Genomic DNA, 21897 nt, shown 5'->3' with positions numbered 1-21897 from the left:
GAGCAAAAATTATGAAAGAATACTGTATAACATCAACCTAAGAGTCACAAATAAGAATACTTATTCACCAAGGTTCTACTAATCACAAGGACTAAAGAGCGATCACACGTGTTATAAGACAAATTTGTATCACAATTCCAAAATCTAATAAAAAAATTCAATTATGTTGGTAAACTAAAATCCTACAAGAGTATAAGACGCTGAGTTGAGATGAACCATTACACTGCAATATTAAAAAAACCCAAAACACAGAAAAAGAGACTCCTTTACATTCAGGGTAGGAAAAAGCTTTTTATTCTATGATTGTTGTTTCATAGGAGACCACTTATGTTTCAAAAACACAGGTAATTGAAACACAACAATAACAGCACATATACAGTGACAGTGATTTAAATATTACATATAGGATAATATCTTTTACAAAAGAGGCCAAGATAGGGTTGTGTGATATTCAGCCTTCTCCCATCAAAGCAACCCCCAGCTGTATGCAATGCTAACTCCAGTAAGGAAATTGGACCCCAGAATTTCCCATCATCTAATTAGAAGCAAGAGATCTGCTGATCCTTAGTCAGAGATGGGAAAGTTGTCTTCACCTTTGCCCATCAAAGGTTTGAGGTTCATCTATTGGTTTGAGTACCTGAGTCACACTTTGTCTTTATGAAAAGAACCAACAGAGCAGCAGTTAAGAGTAAACTGTATTTTGTTGTCTTATGCTGATTGAAAAAACAGACTCTGTCCATTATATCTTGGATAATAAAAGACACTGAGGGTTAAAAAAAATCAATTTCCAAGAAAATATCCTTTTCTTTCTTTCCATTTAAAATCTAAAATTCCTTTTGTTGAATGCAAAGCTGTCAAATTTGATTTTCAGAAGCACCCTCATCATTAGTGGACTTCCTTTCTGTTTTTAAGAGGTGACAGCTAATGTCAAAACACAAGTTTTTTAGGTACTTCCCATGGGAATTCCTTTCTTCCAAAGTGACCATAACAAGCAGTCTTCTGGTAAATGGGTTTTTTCAGATCCAAATCCCTGTGTATATAATAAAAAGAAGAGAAAATTTGTCATATTAAGATACTTCATGATAACTACCATTAAAATCCTGATGTTGAAAGCCATTTCACACCCTTAGTCAAACAAGCATATTCTGGAGATGCAAGCATACCAGTGAACGTGTCAAAAGTGACAACACAACTTAAATGTCAAGTACTTTAGGACTGCAGGCCTTATTATTGTGAGTTATTAATTGTAGGTGAAAACATGAAATAATCTTCAATTAATTTTGTAAAACAAAACATATCTTTGTTTTCACAGCAAAGTAATATAAAATTCTTGGAATACAGAAGTTGTTCTATTTAAATTCCATATACTATTGAAGGCCAATTGCTGAAAGTATATGTTGCATATGAAACTTGAAAAATATATCTGTAACCTTAAAATATATGGCACACGGGGAGAACCATAAAAACTGTCAACTGTAAATACTGACAAAATGACAGAATGAGAGGAAGTCCTCCTGTACTGCATGGAACAATCCCCTGCTGGTTCAAGAGGCTGCCTCTTACAGTGTAACAGCTAAAGATTTTGGAAGAAGCCACTTCTAGGACGTGACCACCAGGATATTTTCCTTTTTGTGTGTTTCTATACCTGACAATGACTCCAGGCCGAAGATCAAAGTTTTTGTGTACAATGTCCAGCAGCTCCTTCTCTGTTTTTTGGGAAGTTCCATAAGTGAACAATGAAATGGACAGTGGATGAGCAACCCCAATGGCATAAGAAACCTGTGTGAAAAAAGGCACCATAGTTAGCCAATAAACACAGCACCTCAGGGAACAACAGTATGCAGCAGAGGAAAGCATTCATTTTTGAATCTCCTTATGCAAACTAAGGCCTCTCCTTTACTTCTCATATTTGCACAATCTATATTCGTAGAAAAAAAGAATACTTTGAAAATGCTGAGGTCTCTGGATGACTTTCTTCCCATTATCCAGTCATCCCATGCTCATTTCCATAACAGTAAGTGTCAGAGGGTTGAGGGCTCAATAAAAGTCCAGAAAAATGGCCCATAAAACAAAAGCTAAATGAACAGTTCCAGCTTCAAGGAGCTGATATTGGTGACATTACAGTGGTTTTGAACCAAGCACATCAAGTTTTCCTTTCTTCAACCCCAAAACCATCACCAAAACCACTTCTACTACAGGGTCTTGTACGATGTGTATTCCAAGTAAATCTGAAAAGGAAAAACCTCTTTGAGAAAAGCAACGTTCTTGGCAAACCACACCTGGACCAGGACACGGCGGCAGAGCCCAGCTTTCACCAGAGACTTGGCCACCCAGCGGGCTGCGTACGCGGCCGACCGATCCACCTTCGTGTAGTCCTTGCCTGAAAAGGCACCGCCTCCGTGTGCTCCCCAGCCACCGTAAGTGTCCACTATGATCTTCCGCCCAGTGACACCAGCATCACCCTAAATCAGCAAAAGAATTGGTCCATTTTACGGTCTGTTCTATTGTAAGTCTCAAACAAGGCTATGCGTTCCTTCAGAAGACTGCAACAATGTGTGAGGTAGTTCCCCACACAGGGAATGCTGTGGGGTAGCTGAAGGAATGAACTCGTCTCACCAAGCTACAACAGTGGCTATAACTGTTCTTTAAAGCCAGATTCACAAGACAAGCCATTCATCAATTTGTCTGGTAATCAAACAAACAGGTTTACACACAGATAGCTAGAGCATGCACTGCCTGTTTTAAAAGTGAGTATTCCTGGCAATATGGAAACTTTAGTTTAGAAATTATGTACCTATAATACCCAAATCAATTACAGAATATTGCTAAAAAACTATGTGCCATATAGGAACCACTGAGAGATTTCACACTCTTAAAAAAAAAAAAAAAATCCCACAAAAAACCCCAAAACCCCAAAAAGCCCCACAACAAAAAAATCAGGCTTTCATATCTTTTGGTCAAAATCTGAAGTTGTGTAAATATTAAATAGTAAATGTTTGGGTTTTTTATTTACCATCAAAAGGTATGCCAGTGGTACCTTATACATTATTATATGGATGCTGGCACCCAGCACTTCTAGTGCAGTGTCAGAGACTGTCATACAAATATGTACTAAAAAACACATTTCCAACCTCAAAGTATTTATAGTATAATTTAAACTGTACACAACAGCTATGGAGTACTAGGCAGTAATAAGTAACTGAGAAGGAAGGATTATTTCTTTCTAAGAACAGATACTTATAGATGAATATTCTAAAATACTAAATAAGGAAGTGCAGGTAACCTTCTAGCTGCCTACACAGCTATCCTGACTGCTCCTTACAAGAACTTCATATTTTCATTTGATCTGGGTTAGCTGATCAACAGCTGACTAATTGTCTGACCCCTACAGTTTACTAAATCCTTAAGCTTTTGATGTGAATGGAAATGTGTCCAAATTTGAAATTCAGTTGCCACCTGTGCAGGCAGATTTGAAATTCTTTGTCTCAAAACATCATGTCACTAAAATTCAACTGCTGGAATGTTTGCACGGCAAACACAAGTGGAGAGTCAACATTTTTCTTAGGAAGACTATGCATATGCACAGAAGAAAAACTTTGGCATTGTTTGTTTCATTCTGCTAAGAAAGAAGCAAGATGTAAATTTTCAGATAATTTAGGCTGCCTAAAGGAACCTGTCCTCAGGTTCTTCTGCTTGGTTCATCCTTAATTTTTGATGGCACAGACAGTTGCAATGAGAACACCTTGTGTGCCTTCATGACTTGACAGCAGAACAGAGTGAGAGGGAAAGAAATAAATGGACATGTGAAAGGGTGTTTCAAAGGTGCTGAACAAGCACAAATGCATCTGTAAAGCATGTGGAAGTCATTATTGTGATGAGCTGTAATGTCCTCACCACACCAGAGGGTTTTGCTGTTGGGAAAACAGTGACAGCAGCAAAACTAACGATTTTGCCATAGCCAGAACTCAAGGCACCACTGCACTCAAAAACATAAGTGAAATACATGTGCCTTCCTTGGATGAACTGAACTGGAGGTTAAGGCAGCTTTCTACAGCTAGCCTTGTTAAAAATATAACTGAGTAACCAGAAGGTACAAGATATTCAAGGCAAGAAAAGAAATAGTTATTTTCTGGTTGCTGCAATGCTATTGTAAATTGCACAAGTGCTGATAGCAGTTATAAGGTCACGGACACATAGGCTGGTTGACCCATACTAAGTAAACTTAGCCCAGGTTTAAAAAGCTGTAAACAGACACTTTGACATGCCTCTGTTTGCATGTGCAAACATATGCAATAGAGCTCTAGCACAGGAGTAGAAAGGGTATTCCTGGGTGGGTTATCATATGTAATTATATTACATTTTTAAATGGATGCAGTTCAGTACACATCTGAAAGATTTACATTTTTAATGGGTGCAGCTTACTGCACACATAAAAATTTTCATATATGTAGCCTTCTTTTTGTATGTAGCTGTGATTGCTGCACTGGTTCCTTCACTTCAAGTTATGGCTCAAGTTTGACTCTCCATTTGTTCATAGGCTAGGATGTCAATGATACGCAAAACTACAGTGATACAACCAATTCAACTGCACAAAAATACATTTTTTTATAGGAACATTATTATAATGATTAGTCTCAACCCCCTCCTACCTGTTACGTGGCCCTAAGGTAAAAAAGACACAGCACCTTAGAAATAATTCTGGCAAATTCCAGTAAGTGAATGAATTTAAACAACAAAGGAAAAACGGTGTCTACTTGGATTTATTGTGAAATTGAACCTAATCTCAGGAAGGAGCTCTGAAATTTTGCTATCGTTGTTCTGAAAGGATCTGAAGACTAAAACATTGGTAATGGTGAATTTGTTTTCAAAAACTAAATCTCAGAGAGTGGAAGTTCTGCCTGACCTCTGTGAGTGCAGGATCAAATTATAAATCCCAGCTCCTGCGTTGCCTAAATAAAGTAAAATGAACATTTATTTTCTCACCAGAAGAAGCCTATTGGGGCTGATTTTCAGGACAGATGAACACCTTCAGCTCTTACTGGTGTCAGGCAGAAGAGCGAGAGCTATGCAGATCTGAAAATCAGGTTCACTGTAAGACAAGCAAACTTTCTCTTGTCCATCTCTCTGCAAGAAATGCTTTCAATGAGAAAGGACTGCATGTCTCAGTGATGGTCTCAAGGGGGTTTGAGGAAACTCAGAACTGGGCTGTACATTCCACATGCAATGTAAGATTCAGCTCAACCTGCCTACCTAGTCACAGCACATGTGCAATATAATCATGCTGTCAAAGGTTATTTTGGCATGAAATCCTGAGCCCTTCTCCCACATACAACTGCAGGAAAAACTTGCATTAAGCAGCTTTCACCTTGCGCCTAAGGACAGACATGCCAAAAAACTGAGTATTTACACACACAGAGTGAAAGGCAAGCTCATAAGAGCACCAAAACAACACAAGACAAACCTGAGGCCCTCCAATAACAAAACGCCCACTAGGTTGAAGGTGATAAACAGTATTCTCATCCAAGTATTTTGCAGGGACAACATCTTGGATCACACGTTCCTTCAGGGTTCTGCGCATGTTCTCCAGCGAAATGGTTTCATCGTGCTGCACAGATATCACTATGGTGTGCACACGCACTGGGATCACTGCTCCATTCTTCTGGGTATACTGAACTGTGACCTGGATGGAACAGGGAGAAGGAGGAAGAACACACCAAAGTTGCCATCAAATGTATTACTGGTATTCATCAAATGCCATGTACACTATTACAAAAGTAAAACTGTAGCAAAATGTCAACGCTGTCATGCATTATATTGATCACTGTTCAGATTGTTGCCAGGGCATGAGAAATAAAGCCTATTTTCTCACCTCATATTTTCTATGCTAAGGAAGAAAATAGAAAAAAATAAAAAAAAAATAATAATTAACCAAACTCATTTGGTAGACCATCTGATTCTCTATGAAATCATCCAAAATGTGTCTTTTAGTTGGGATTTCCATCAAAGCTTCCAAGCCTCAGAAATTTACATTCTTGTTGCATCTTGAAAATGTCTCCCCAAATCCCTAAATACAAATAAATCCTTTGGATGTCCTGTCACTTTTTCAATGAGCACAAACCACTTAAGTCTGAGGGGTTAAATGTCTCTTCACTGTTAGGTGCTTAAGGGCTCTGATACAAGTTAACCACTTTCCAACAGTCAAGGAGACAGTATCATAAGCAGTGGAAAAGCTTTATCTCTTACTTGTAGGTTATCCTGATAGGCTTAACACCTTTTCTTTCCAGAAATATTAAATAGTTTTGAAGACAACAATTGATGTGCTCAGTTTTCAACTATCTAGACAACCATAGCAGTATTTACCTGTGTCTTAGAGTCAGGTCTCAGCCAAGGAAGTTCTCCATTACGCCTCAGTTCTGCTAACCTGGCATTCAGTTTATGAGCTAGAATAATTGTTAGAGGCATACATTCTTCTGTTTCATCAGTTGCATAACCAAACATCAAACCCTACAGGGGGAGAAAATATACTTCAATTACTGTTAATGGCACCACAATCAAAGACAATGAGATTTCATCTGAAGCAAAGAGTAAACAGTACCCTCAGGTTTACTTTCTACTGTTTTACATTACAGTGCAAGAAGCCTAAACTTGGGTCAGGCTCCAACATGTTACAGTGTAATGAGAAACAAACCATGTTCCTAGATTTTTCGACTGAAAGCCTGAAGGTTTACATGTTGAACTGGAAACCTGGACAAAAATGGAGATGTTTCTGTGAAGAAAAAACCCCACCAGATTCTTTCACAGAAAAAAAAAATCTGCTGGAGAAAAAGGTTAAGGACTATTTTGTCATAAAAATGATGCTATCAGTAGTACGAAAAGGTTGCAGAGGCTTTTGTGTGTGAGTACAGACACACACACTGCAGGTCGCACCTGAAATGACAGTGGAATGGGATGCCAGCACTCCATGAAGGACACACCATTCACCAGTTTAAGGCACCTGCCTCAGATTTTTCAATGCCATATGCTTCTAGTCACAGCTTCTACCAGTATTCACTCATGTTTCCTGCACCAGATTATAATTTGTTAAATAGAGTTAGGAGCATTTCCTTTTATCTCATCCAGTGTATGTTGTGGGGGAAAAAAAAAAAAAAAAGAAAAAAGACAGGAATGTACTTTGATGGGAATGGGAAAGGAGGCTACCAAAGTGCCAAAGAAAGTCAAAGTGCCCAAGAAGATATCTTTTCATTTTATGTAGTGTTATGACTCCATGACAGTATAAAAGCATTTTAATTTAGCCCTTAAGGGATTTTTTGAACAATATTACTTTGCGTCCTGTACTCTGATACCCTCACTTACAGTTTTCAACAGCAGTGTTATAAACTAGATATTACTTCTAATGATAACTACTGTAAATGCTGAACTCACTCATACTGGCATCAGTCAGATTATGGAGTTTTTGTGTTGGTATCTCTCTCTTGGGAATATACCATAATTACCTATATTACCTATTTAGCTCATAGAAATGCAGTTCGGACAGCCTTAATTATGTGGAACACCTATTACAATATCTGCCTCTGGGAAATAAGTGAAAATTAAAAGCACTCTGGCACTCTTTGTACTAATTCTGAGGACAGTTGAAACATCACCTAATTTTTGGATGTGCGAAATCTCAAGAGCTCTGTGAAAGTGAAAAGATCTTTTGTTTATTCCACCTTACATGACAAGTCTGGCTGCAAGACGAATGGACTGATGAACCTAAATCTACTCAGCAAAAACATGAAATATGTAAGCAAAAAAACTTTCGCTAAGTTCTATAGGGCACCTCCTCAGCTACTACCAACTGCCAGAGCTCTCCTCACTTAAATGGAGTGCTAAAACAAGCACCAGGAAAAGTCTGCTCTCAAAGAACTTTCAACTGTTTAGTAAAAATATGGGTTTTATTCCGGGGCAGCGCAAGATAGAAGTGTGGAAATATTTTGACAAGGGTTTTGACACAGAAAATAGGGCAGTAAGATGGGGTAAATTTTTTCTATTGAAACATCTTTGATGCTTTAGATGTGATGCCACATCTACCTGATCTCCAGCACCAACATCCTCTTCATTCCTGTGTAGATGAACACCTTGGGCAATATCAGGTGACTGCTGTTCCAGTGCCACTAAAACGTTACAAGTCTTGTAGTCAAAGCCTATTTGGAAAAAAGAATAGCACTGAATTAGCTTTTTCTGTCACAATTAGGGCAAGTAACATGGAACCATATGACAAAATTTTAATTTTATATAGGATACTACGTTCAGAACTCAAAATCTTTCCACTGTTTTTAGTAATTATTTTGTAAATATCACACTTGAAACCTTTTTTAGGATGGTGTGGGGTATACAGGGTTGCCTTTATTGCTTGTTACTGCTTATTTTCTCCTGCACTGGCTCCCTGCGCCAAGCCAATTCAGATTATGAATTGTCAACTCAGAAAATTAGATAAAAAGGTAAATAATGAGCCTCTCCCAAATAAATAGTAATAAAACCTTCTACATAAATTCCTAGAGGCTGATGTTTACAGCAACTGAAGGCTCTGCTCTCTAACACATTGTTTTAATACATGTAAGGTAGTGTCGGTACCTAAATCTCTCACAGGACTTTGTGTGAACCACAAACAGAGGAAAAAAACAGATTCAAGTGTCACAGAAAATCTTGAAGTGGGAATTTACATGACTTTCAAAGACCAAAAGTAAAGTTTTAAAAAGAAATTGAAAGAAGATTGTGCCAAAATTTTCCACCTGTTCCTAGGTATATAAATAATAACTTGTTTCTCTCCAAATTCAACCTTTCCTAGAACTGTAGCCACTGACAGCTGCTGACCAAACTCATGTTCAGTCAGTACAACATATATACATGTCCATATGCATATGATTCACTTGAATGCTCTTCACCCTATTTTAAGTAGGCTATATAGAGAAGAAAATTGTATCTTTGTATACAATTGTTTGGTTTAGGTTTTGTTTTACTTCTAGAAATTGTTTTTTACTGGGTCACTGCATCTCCCCTCGTAATTTTGGGCAGTTAGGTTAAACAGGAGATTTATGACCTACTAGATTTGCCAGTGTTCTCTGTAAGCACTGCTGAAACATGACAGTGGAGGAAACCTGCAGATGTGCTGCTATAATATTCTCCCACCACAATCTCCCTGCAAATGCAATAGCAATTAAAGGGCTGCAGTAAACAACTTTTTAACCAAAAGCTCTTAAAAGATACGCTTCACTGTAACAGAATACTTGGAATATTTATACTGTATAAACGGACACATGCAAATCAGAAAGTGAAATGTGTTTGGTACATAGAGCATTTTGTCTTTTTAATCATTTGCACATCACACAAACCAGGTCTGCACTGCACCCTCCTCATTGTAGAAGTAGTTATTCAGAGCACTCTCCACACTGAGAACCAGCTTTACACCTGGAATTCCAGATGGTACCACAGTACAAAAATATAAAGGTACAATGAAATTAATTAGGTTTCTTCTCTCTCTTTCAAAACAAGATGCATCAATCTGTTTGGCAAATGAAAAACCAAGAGTCAAGTTCTTGCAAGTTTGGAGGAGTAGTAAGTTCTGTGCCTCAAGCTGCAGTTAACTATTCTGGCCTAATACCACAGTTCAAAGTATAGTCTGTCTATTCCCAATTCAGTTTTGACTAATAAGTGGCAGTTTCTTTCTTACTGGGATAAAGCCAGAAAGTGTATCATGTAGCACCATGTAAGCAACTGTCAAACAGAATACTGCGTTTTTATCAGGCTTGCTAAAGCCCATGTATGGAATTGGTGACAGACCTGTTTTGCAGTTGCCTATTGCTTGCTCTTCCAGGATTTCATGAGTTTTTCCACCAACCTTTAGCTGAATCATCATAGCCAATATGTCTAATTGCATCTCGGACAACTCGCTGATAATCCACAATAGCACGAGACGTGATCTCCCCACAGAGCAACACCATTCCTGTCTTACATACTGTCTCTGAAAAGAGAGACGAAAACAGGATTACAATAGCAGAATAAGCCAGCCTACTAAAACAAATAACTGTGTTTGCGCCAATGGTGATTTTGAGAGATCTATTGGGTGTGTAGAGTGTAAATCCTTTCTACCCATATTTTTAGCATTATTATCTCCTATAACAAATTCATTTTATATTCACTATATGCCTGAAAGTAAGGAAAAGACTAACATGTCCTATTTACAAATGGGAAAGTCAAAACACTGAGCACGATTCAGTGATATGCATCAACTTAAGAGAAATTTAAAATTAAACCATGATTTTTAAATCCACCCAAACAGTCTAAGGTATATAGTGAGGCTAAATAAAACTAATCAGTGATCAACTATTTTGAAAACTTGCCTCCGGTTCCAGAAGGAAGAATCTGAAGATGGGATTTAGTTACACAATAAATTAACTGTAGTAATAACCTGAAATTTGATGGTACAACTTCTAAGTAGATTTCAAAAAACAAGCAGGAACTTGGACTGAAAAAATAGTACTTCATTAAATACAGTAAATGAACTTTTCAACAAAACATTCAAATATTCTTTCAAAAATCCACTCTAGTCAATCCAAATCTGTTTCTCCCAGGACAATTCAGTCCACACACAAAATCAACAGCCCTATTCTTCTACAGCCCACTTAAGCTTCAGCCTTTATAAAAACTTTTACTGTTTCTTCTCATCTCTCCTTCTCTTCAAGACTGAAATTCTTATGTCATTTTTTGAGAGTGAAATGAGCTAGCTCTTTTCAACATCCTAAAAGAAGAATGTGTGATGACTTAAAGCAAAGTAGCAAACAACTTACCACAAGCAACCTTGGCATTTGGGTCCTGTCTGAGGTGGGCGTCTAGTACAGCATCACTGATTTGATCACAGATTTTATCTGCAAGACATCAAAGCTGTGATTCAAAACCACAGTACTAAATACAAACCATGGACTGCTTGCCCCACTTAGAGTAGGTATTTCAGAAAGGAATTCTTTTTTTGCTTATTTTTTTTGCTATATTTGGCATATTTAATCCAGCTAAATAGAAAGACATATGAAACATCCTGCAAACAAACTCTGTAGATGCAGTGGGGAATTTACTCACTGGTGTAAACTAACAGTGACTATAACTTTACCTGTAGTTTTTTGCACTTAGGTGTGAAACAATGAACAGAGAATGAGGTTTTCTTCCCAGCCTTCTCCTTCTCTAACACCACAAGCCAATACAGCATGCCCTCCACACCAGGGATATTCTAACAGAACAGTGATGCTTCACCACCAACTTCCATTGCCCTAGCAGAAAGTTAGAATGTACCTGACCAACCCTGTGGGTAAAGCCTAAGAAAGTATTTGGATTAATACACATAATGCACAGGTCAGTGGAGAGCCTGTTTCAGGTTTGCTTTTTGTCACTGCTTCCTACCATCTGGCAATGTTGTTCCCTAAAAACGCCTGCACCCAAGGCAGTGGAGGGAGCACACACAAAAGCAAGAAGAGTTTATCAACTGAAGTTTGCCTGAGGTAAACCTTTAGTTACCTGCCAAGTACAAAGGTTTCAATTCAGGTTTATCATAATAATCTTTTATCTTCTTCTTTCTTTGAATCTTATTTAAATAATGTAGCTAATCTAATGAACACAAAAGGGCAGCACCCACAGCAATGCCTTCTACACGAAAATAGTAAATTTTCTCATATAATTTAATTGTATAATTCTTAAAAAAAAAAAAGTCCAGTATTGTACACTGTGTTTAGACTTTGCCATAACATGCTGTGTGGCAAAATAAATTAATCTCCTCTGCAACACAGTCTGTTGGAAAGCAACGTTTTGTAAGTCTGTCATTGGAGGCCTTTAATACATTTAACCTCAAATCAAAACAAATTCTCATTTATTTTCAGGAAGATGGTGTACATTTAGCTAAGAGGGACAAATCAAAGACTGGAGAACTAATGTGATTCCTGCACTCTCGTCTCCCATATTAACTACTTCAACACAAAAAGAAGGAACATGAAAGACAATTAACAGATGTCAGCTGCATTGGAACTTTCAGCCTTACAAGAACTGTACATGGATTACTAAATTTGGGACAATTATTACCAAACAGGAATCAGACACCATTCTTGCAGTTTAATCAGATGTCCAATTGAACCTTGTTTAGCAAACCTGGGGACAAAGGTGGCAGGAGTGATTTAAATGTATCTCTGCCTATCTCTTCAAATTTCTCAGATTTATAAGGAAATAGAGCCATATTTTCAAGTGTAAAAGCAAAAATTACTGATGAAAATATGTAATTTTTGATTACCTAGGTAAGACAACAAAACAAATGGGGTTAGAATGGCCCTCCTAGTGCAGGTCCACTGCCCTGTAGTAAAGTCCAAGTGGTTGGGACTGTTTTTTAGTCTTTTTTTCACCACCCAGAGTTCCTATGCCATGAACACCTTTATCCCTGTCCTTGCTCCACATGAAGCATGCCAGCTGGTACAAAGAACATTATGTTGGTTTTGCACGCTGTGGTTGAAATTAATGAACTATAACTACCATGAAACATCTTAAGGGACCACGAGCCATAGCAGCCAGTGAAATCAGTAAGTGAAGATTTAACAGAATGCTTTCATGAGGTTGGTTGTTGGGGGTTTTTTTAAAAATTAACTGTATCATTAGTATCTACAGTATTCCATGGATATTGAAAGCAGCTCTTTTGCTTCCTTCTCAGAGAAATAGACCAGCAAACACTCCTGAACAAAAAGTATAGTCCACATTTACAGAAGGAGAGAGTTTGTCTTACAAAACTGCTGCTGTAAAAAGATTGTGATAGAACCCAGAGGGACAGTCATCCATAGAAATGACATTATATCCATGCAACAGTATTAGACTGCTACAGAAATACTAAATTTTGGTGCTGGTATTCCAAAGATGAAGTTAAGAAGCTGTGGGAAGGTTTAAGCCAGACTGAGAAGGATGCCCTAAATCAGAAAAGTCTACCTTACAGGATTATATCAATCAAACTCAATCTAGTTTTGAAAGACTGAAGGAGAGGCAACCTACCAGAGGAAATCCCTACAGGCACTGGGATCACAGTCTCTAAGAACCCAAAAATACTACGCTGAGAGAAAAGGTTTTTTCTGATGGGCAAGAATATAACTACAGGTGATAAATGAAAATAAAAAGAGACAGATAAAGATTCAAAAAGTAAAATCTTAAATCTTTCAGAGCCACTGAAACCATTCATCTAGAGGCACTCAGGATTCCTTGTTCTTCAAATCACCACATGAAAATTAGATATAATTTTAAAAGGTATAAATGAAATTCAACCATCATTTACTAGCTTGTCTGATGAATTCTTGCATGAAATAATATTACCTGTGTATGAAGGTCAGACCAGACTATATATTGGAGGTCACTTCTGGTCTTTAATTTCTATGTGAGAATCTAATCAATGAAAAGAATAAATTAGAATAATTTAGTGTACCATGCTGAGAATGCACCTTTAGATTAAAATAGTCTGGGCAAATCAGTTCGATAACTCATGACATATCTGATTGTTGGTGCAACAACCAGCAGATCTAGTGCAACTAGATCTCCAAATACAGATACAGACATATCTATCAAGACTGGAAAGAGAAATCTAACTGGATGATTGGCTGATTAATGCATTAAATTAAAGGCATGTCTATTAGCAAAGGTCTCTGGTGTAAAATAAAACAAGGCATTCTATTTTTAGTAATGCTTAGCAGGCTTTGTGCACCTTTCATTCTGTTATTCAAATTTCTCAACTCAACCATCTCATTTCTCTTATTAGCTGCTAAATATGAGAGGATATGCTTCTTTCTTTCTTTTTTTTTCCCCTTTCCTTTTGGAAACGGGGAAAGCATAATGGACCACCTATGGTGAGACATTATCATTTTTAAAAGATGCTTTCAGGGGTCAGAATTCAGTTCATGCATCCTTCCATGTAGTGAATTACTATCCAGTAGGGTAACTATTGCAAAAGAGATGTCTAAGCTAAGGATTTCTTGACTGAGCACAAAAGTATTAGATGACCATGAGTTCTTTTCATGAAGTCAAATCATCCCACAGACTTATCCTTATGGCAGAGATGCCAAATAGCCATGAAACAACTCTTGCTAACTAAAAAATTAGTCTAGGGAGACCGATGATAAGACCAGCCCTCAAAAGTCCAGTTGTCATATTATGAAGTAAAGGAGTAAACAACAAAAGTGATCTCCAATAAATAGAAGGAGCTTCCCAGGTTCCAGATAGTAAGATATAAGTTTTTTACATGAATCTAGAATATTTAAGAGCCTAACACAAGTTCTCAGGACCTTCCCAGGAAGTTTCTCAGACTCATCATGCACAGACAAAACCTACGAACAGCAGTAAAACCTGAAAATTTAATTTTAAAAAGCTCCATTTTTTGAAGTTCAACAAACAGGTGCAACCACACTTCTGACTTCGATGGTGTAGTAAACATAACAAACACTGAACACCTGAAATGGCAAGGTTGACTTTCTTCAAATCCTGTGATCATTAAAATAAAATTCAGTATTTTTAATGTTATTTTATTTATATCAACAGAAAAAAAAAAAGATAATTTTAAACTAGAATGTGAAATTTTATATTCAAAATATGGAAAACTGAGCAATTCTCAGTTTTCTGGTTAAAAAAACAGTGAAGAAATGCAGATACTTATCACAAGCATTTCATCAAAAAGTGAGCTTTCCACCAAAAAAGTTTCACTAGAAAGACTTCAAATAGCTTAAATATGCAGTACTTTTTTCCTATTTAAAAGACTCTTGAGAAGTGCTAGTTGATAGCTGTAGTGATATTGCACTATTAACACTGTTTAAATATCTTGTACATCTGTTCTCTGTTCAATGTGCAGTTTACTGAAGTATTATGTATATCATTAGGTATATATAATCTTAGATATAAGACAAGCAAGAATCAACTTGCTGGAAAGATCTGCATTTTCTGGTTTGTTTTTTTTTTTTTTTTTTTTTTTTTTTTCTTTTGTGATTTTTTTTTTCCCCTGTGAATATCTAGGAGATAAACATATGCTTTTAATATGGTTGAAAATCTGAGGGTGCTTTTAGCAGATGTTTGCTCTTATATTTTTAAAGATTCCTTGATACTTTCTGGAAAACTGAACGACATTTAGTTTGCAGGAAATTCCACCTGAAGTCACACCGAATAGGGGAAGGAATTATTCCTAAGTGGTTTGACATCTGTAAGACATTGTGGGGTAGAGAAACACTCAATGCCTTTCAAAGCATCGTGAAACCATCATGCAGCACAGACACGACTGGACTAAGCCAAATGGAGCAGTGACAAAAACCAGCTAACTAAATACAGAATCTTTCTCTTGCTCATCCTACTGTCTGTGTGCTTTTATTATTCTATTGAAATGCAGATCTCTTCAGAAAATTTGGAATTTACCCCACTAAATGACTAAATTATTAAAGATCTGAAAGGGATTCCCAAATGTTACACCCAAGAATCTGGACTGAGAAAATGGGATAAACAGTCTCCTATAATATCTCTGGGGAGCAGAGGTAATACCTGTATGTCAATTACTGGCAGCTATTACTCGCTTCCATGGAATTTGGGCTTCTCAGTGACACCCAGCTCCAGGCATTGTACAGGTATAAAATAAATAAGCACGTAATTTCTCCTGCTTTGTGCATTAAGGAGGAGGTCTCCATTAAAGCGCTCAGTCCTCAGCTAATATAATCAGAACAATTCAAATTTCCACCAGACAAAGATGCAGTTCAGGATCTTTACTTCACATTGTGCCCTCTAGCAAAATTATGCTATCAGATACGGAAGAGAAATAATCAAGAACACGCAAATTATCCATTTTGTATAAACAGAGGAAATCAAAACTCACAATAAAATTCTATTGCTACAGATAACGTCAGAAGCCCAACTACAGCCCCAGGCACTGGGCCCCGTTTTAAGAAATAACCAAGATTTTCCTGGGTGATAAAATCCTAGCGGCATGTCTACACCTCTTGTACAAAACCAGGGAAGGAAAAGGGGGAGTTGGTCAGGATGTAAGGGACATCAATTTGCTGTCAGGAACTAAGAGCTACAGCTGAGACAACTAAGCTCCCTTCCTGGGCTATGTTCAGGAACAAGAATTTGCTGGACCACCCAGAGTTACTTACTGCCAACCTGCCCGCCTTTGATCTGGAAAATCTGTATCTTCCCTTTGCCATAGGGTTTGGGTTTTCAGTACCCTACATGGAGATCTAGGCTGTTTAAGAAAGTACAAGCATCACAGTCTTGAAAATATCCAAGTAATTTTCCATTTTCTACTCACTCCACAACCAACCTCGCATCTCAGAGTACCCAGAGACCCACCAGGGTAAGAGGCTGTACACACATCAGACAAGTGGTAACAGTGTTTCTCAAGGGCCTGCCCAATGTTTAACACAGGAGAAAAATAATGTTCATGGGCCTTAAAAGAAAGTTACTGAGGGCCTATAGAGTGTTTGGAAATAAAGAAGAGAATGTGAAGAAGAACTGAAAAATAGGTCAAATTCTAAAACAAGAAACAAGATAAAAAGAGAATCAGTAAAGGAAAGAAATCAAGGGACAAAGCTAAACCTGGGGACTCAGCTAAACTCTTTCTGCTCCGAGAGTTCCCTATTATTGCCCCAAGGGGATTAAAAATAATGATTAGAGTAGCATAAATTGTGACCTGTCATCTTTGGAAATACCATCATCCATTTAAAATTACCATATTGTATAATGTTATTTTTTTCTATGAAACTACATAGCACTACAAATGCTGGATGTAATTATACATAAATTTGAGATGGGACCTATGTCCCAAGGACAAAACCTGGCTGTCATTTTCTGATTGTGTTACATCAGAAAGAACCCCAACTGGTTCAACCTGATGTAGCTGCCTCCCCATTGATGGAGACATACTCAATTGCATCAGCCATGGATTTCATCTGCAGTAATAAGTTTATATCATAGGAGTATCAGAACTATAGACACAAATTCTCATTGCCGACCTTTTTATCCTCTACTATGTCATTCCACCCAATTATGAGTTACTCACATAACATAAAACACAAACCTGAAAAAGCCTTATTATAGCAAAAAGTATAGGCCACCAAATTGGCTTCTAAAACAAATACACTTTTCAGGACATCAAATAGCCTATTGTCCCCTGGCCTCACTTGAGGGAACAGTTGCTGTTGACATAAGGTACATGTTTATGGTGGATGAATATTTGTTTTCAATAAAATTGAACTAATCTCTGCTGACCATACATAAAGTTTAGCAAATAACTGTCCACTATTTGCTTAAGCAATTCCATATATTGCATCAGATGATGGAAAGGGGTGGGAGGCAGTGGGGTTGGAAATCAGCAATTTTGCCCTGTACAGCTGCTGGGACCACTAAAAAAAAGCTTTAAAACAGGCTGCTTAGGGATATTCTAGTCGTGGGGTGACAGTTTTAGAGCATTGCATATGTGGAGGACAGTTTCACAGGGCCCATAAAGATATAGAACTTGAGAAGTAAGCTATGCATTCTTATCCATATGTGAAACTTGAGTCTGCCGGAGACACAGTAGTGTCTCCACAGGAATACTGAAAGAAATTCAGATGAAAAGGAAGGAGCAGCAACATAAACCTCAGTGCCCTCCTCAGTTTAACACACACCCTGCAAAAGCACGTAAACTGTTGGAAGCACACTAGTTATAGCAGTTCTGTAGTCCAGTAAGTAGAAAAGAAGTAAAAAGCACCCTGTTACATATAACTTCTATAATAAAATTAATAGCAGATAAATTCTTCTTCAGACTTTTTAAAAAGATTCATCTTAAATGAAAATATTATTCTTTTTACACTTTTACCAGAGCTGGTTTCTTACCTGGATGTCCTTCTCCCACTGACTCCGATGTGAACATGAAAGCCCCTTCATCATCCAGCGTGTAATCACATAAACCATCCACTGGTCCATTCATGGTTGTGATGCTTTTCCTGATGAATTACTACAAACAGTGGTTGAAGAGTTCTACCTTTAGTGCCTTCTCTTTAAGGAGAAGGTTCTTTATCAGCAAGACTATCACTGTCTTCACTTGTCACCTCTTTCGCTGACTTGAATTTCAGTGTGTGAAAGCAGCATACACTTGCATCTGTGCATGCACACAAGGAGAACGCATGTGCCTGAAGTCTGTATCCCTACCTAGCTTGATCTGTCAGTCCCTGAGCTGCTCCTATATATGGAAAAGTGAAAGTGCCTAGATAATCATGTGAGGAAAATGGAAGAGCCCATTTCTTGGCAGGGGAGTTAGTTAACTTTAGGATATTTCACTAATTAACTCAGTTCTTGGAAACTTTCTGGATTCAACCTGTGCAAGATTGGTTATCTTAGCAATTCAACCAAGTACAAAGTAAGGCAGGAGTACTAGTGACAGCTCGGGGCAGCTGCTTCTTCAGTTTGTCTCTCCCCTAATTCTGGGATCTATGTTGTGCTTCCAGCTGTGTGTTGAGGTTTTACAGGATAGATACAAACTCTGTAAATACATGTCTTTCCTAACAAAAGACTGGAAGAAGTTTGCTCTGTGTCACGTAAATATTTTCTTTTTACTTTTACAGCTCTAGAAAAGTAGAATTCTCTCCTTAAATATTTCTTTTTCATTTTCATTCATTCTTCATGCACATTTGAGAGACAAAACATCTGATAAGATCTAGCACGTCGGCTGCTTCTCATTTACGCAGACCTCTCCCTTCAGCCTTTGTTTTTCTTTTCCCATCCTCTATTAATCCAGATCCATCTCAATTATATTTTTATATCATATTCTCATACTATATTCCATCACCCTTAGAAATATAGTAACTGCCACATCTGAGCACTCAGTGATCAGTTCTGCTATGGAAAATTACTTGTCAGATGGCTCGTGTCTGGAATATGCTGATGGTATGCCAGGTATGAAGACAGATGGCATTTTGTGGGTATTTGTGTCTTTAAGTTACTATATAACAAACAAGTAAACATAACCATGAGGCAGATCCACAAAATGCCCAGCACTAGTGCACCATTATAAATAAGTGTAATTACCCTTAATTCTTTTAGAAGAACCATTATAATCTCAATTTCAGACCAAAGCACAGGTCTATCAAAATAAAAATTTCTCTTTACTTCAATGCACTCTGAATCATACTGTCTTAATCATTCAAAGTGTACCTGGTACTTGGATTGCAATGTGTTCCACAGCCTTTGCCATTTTGACAGCAATGAAACCCTTATCGCTCTTCAGTTTAAAAACCTACTTAGTTTACTTCAAACTAAGTAAACTTGATTATTTTCAAAAATCCCTTTATGTGTTTCCTTGGATTCAAATTTCTGCATTGTTACATAGTTATGTAAGAATTCATTAGAATTTTCACTTTCTGCCTACATTCCTGAAAACAATAACCAGTGCCTGTGAATGTTCACCAGTAATCTGCTGCAGCATTGGCCCCTCTCTAATTATCATTGACATGAAATCGTTCATTTCAAATATTTTTTCTTGGTTTTCCATTGTAGACAATTTGACTCATGGAATGATGAGCACTGGTTGCACTTAAAAACATGGACAACGCACACATCAGATACACATTATGAGGGACAGCTTTCCCTTCAGTAAACTGTCATCACTTCACTGACATGAAGATACTATCCCAGCCTGAATAAATTACGCATTAACACACCCAGAAAAAGAATAACTAACTATATTAACCCTAGTTAATGGGTAACATTCAAAGACTATATTGCCTTTTGAAGTGATAAACATTCATTCTTAAATACAAATGTTTTGTTGTTTTGTTTTTTTTTTTCTTATGGAAGCACCAAAAGACAATGCAAATGGATGAAACAACACTAACAAAAACCCTTTTTGTACACAAAAAGTTTCTTAGAAAGAAGCAATCATCCAGTAAAGGCAGACAAGATCAAATATTGTCAGTCTGTGAGTTCCACTCTCTCTTGCTTCTGGTTTTGCTCTTCCTTGGTTTTTCAATGCCACTTAAGGAAAGAAACTGTAGTTTGGGAATCAGCATTCATGTTTTGAAGGTAACACTCAAGCAGAATGCAGAAGCAGGCCTCTCTTATCACATATAAAAATAAAAAACCCCACAAGCTCCTAAAATGATGAAGAGCACAAGTAATTTGACATATACAAGGAATGAATTTGCAGGACCACTGTTTATTTTGCTTTTACAGTTCCTCTTTCTGGACTCACTTCTGTCTAGTTAAATGCATTGGTCCTTGAGACCTTTGGAGGTCACCCCTTCATTGAAACATCCTCTCTGGTACTAGTATTCTAGCAATGTTGCACAGCTGCATTTCACATTAACTTGTGTATTAACTTCAAACTCCATTTTGAACTTCTTCCGGCTGTGGTTTTACTATCAAGAGGAACACATTTACTTTATGGCCATGAAGCACCTCAGCATGTTCTCTTCTAGGACATCTGTGACCAATGCTAAAGCACTGTAGGGTTAGGTAATGTTTAATTTGGCTTCTCTTCCCAGACAATGTGACGTTTTAAATATTTGTAAAAAGGTAAGATAGTGCTCTACCATCATGTCTTTTTGGCACAGCACTTCTGCCTATGAAAAAGAAAAAAAAAAAAGATGATAAAAGAATGATTGATATCAGCATTTTTCCCTATTCCATTTTATTGATAATGACTCATCACTCCATGTAAAAGGTTTCCAAATTTTCTACTAAATTTCTTGCCATAATCAACAGCTTTGTAGACTGAGCCCTAATAAAGTTTCTCTGCAAATCTCTTTATGGTTCACATATTGTCCATTGCACTGTATTATGTTTTGACCACATTCTATGACCTTTACTCAGAAGATACCCAATGGTAAAATCTAAATCAATATGACTCCTGCGCTTTGAAATGAGGCTAAAGACAGGAAAATAATGATGTGAAAACAACACTGCCCTTCCATATTGCTCCATATCGAGTATAATGTCAATTGGAACCACTGGAATAGCAACATGAATCTTTCTGTTAACTAAAAGAGTCTTCTTATTTGGAATCATCCCATGATTTTGCTACTTTTACTCACAGCAGTCCTGCAAAACAATCCCTCTTCTAGTTCATATAACAAACACTTAACACCTGCCAGAAGGCATGGGTTTACTGGAGTCCTGAGGAAACCTTGAAAGTAATGAACAAGATAAAACTGACAAAAAAATTTTATCAATGATGGCTATTGGTGCTGCTGATTGTCTAGACAGATAGGATTGATAATTGCCTTGGCCCTAGACCTCATGACGTTCTCATCAGATCATTTAACTTCTCCTTTTCTCTTTTTCTGCCCGTATTTGCTTTTGTCCCTTTCCCTCATTTTTTCTTGCTTATATCCATTTGGTTAACACAGATTTCCCTTCCTTCTTGGTTTCTTCCTTTTACTTACTCCTTTCCACCTCCCTATCTGTCACTACTGATGTCCCTTTTAGGTTATAAATCGCTGAATATGGAGTCTATGTGGACGAATTATGCTTGTAGAAATGAAAAAACAGGTTTGAGCCAATAGATTACAGATAAAACACTATCACAGCAGAAGGGGAAGGAAGAAAGTAGGTTTCTTTAAGATTTGATTATCCTCACTTCAGCTACAGAAGAATCATGTTTTCCCTGGAAGCAGTACAGGTTTACACTCCACTCCTACTGTTTTGCCATCATGGTAACTCTTAGGTAGCTTCTTTTTAGTGAGGAGTAAATTGTATCAAGAGCTCTGAAGAAATTCCACATTACTAGAATCGGTCAAGGGAAAACCATTTCTTAAGCTATGTAATTTGTCTCTCTCATTACAGCTTTCAAATGTTGAGGACAATGACTTGATCTGTAGAGAGCACACACTTCACAGTAACTCA

The 21897-nt window shown here is 37.4% G+C and overlaps 1 protein-coding gene across 1 annotated transcript; it reads right to left on the bottom strand.

Annotated features, from left to right (window-relative positions):
- Nucleotides 1-265: 265 nt before the first annotated feature.
- Nucleotides 266-19748, bottom strand: MAT1A (methionine adenosyltransferase 1A). Its single transcript, XM_027720677.2, has 9 exons — nucleotides 17893-19748; nucleotides 10827-10904; nucleotides 9878-10000; nucleotides 8071-8183; nucleotides 6361-6504; nucleotides 5462-5680; nucleotides 2280-2462; nucleotides 1646-1779; nucleotides 266-1030 (listed from the first exon to the last, which is right to left on the bottom strand). The coding sequence occupies exons 1-9, from the start codon at nucleotides 17984-17986 to the stop codon at nucleotides 928-930; spliced, it is 1191 nt and encodes a 396-aa protein (XP_027576478.1). The 5' UTR covers nucleotides 17987-19748; the 3' UTR covers nucleotides 266-927.
- Between the last annotated feature and the right edge of the window lie 2149 nt (nucleotides 19749-21897).

The sequence above is a fragment of the Pipra filicauda genome, unplaced genomic scaffold, assembly GCF_003945595.2.
Source record: "Pipra filicauda isolate LSUMZ 115617 unplaced genomic scaffold, ASM394559v2 scaffold430_size1018388_pilon, whole genome shotgun sequence".
NCBI classification, from domain to species: domain Eukaryota; kingdom Metazoa; phylum Chordata; class Aves; order Passeriformes; family Pipridae; genus Pipra; species Pipra filicauda.
Note: the sequence above shows the minus strand (reverse complement) of the source record. Positions and strands in the feature narration are given on the sequence as shown.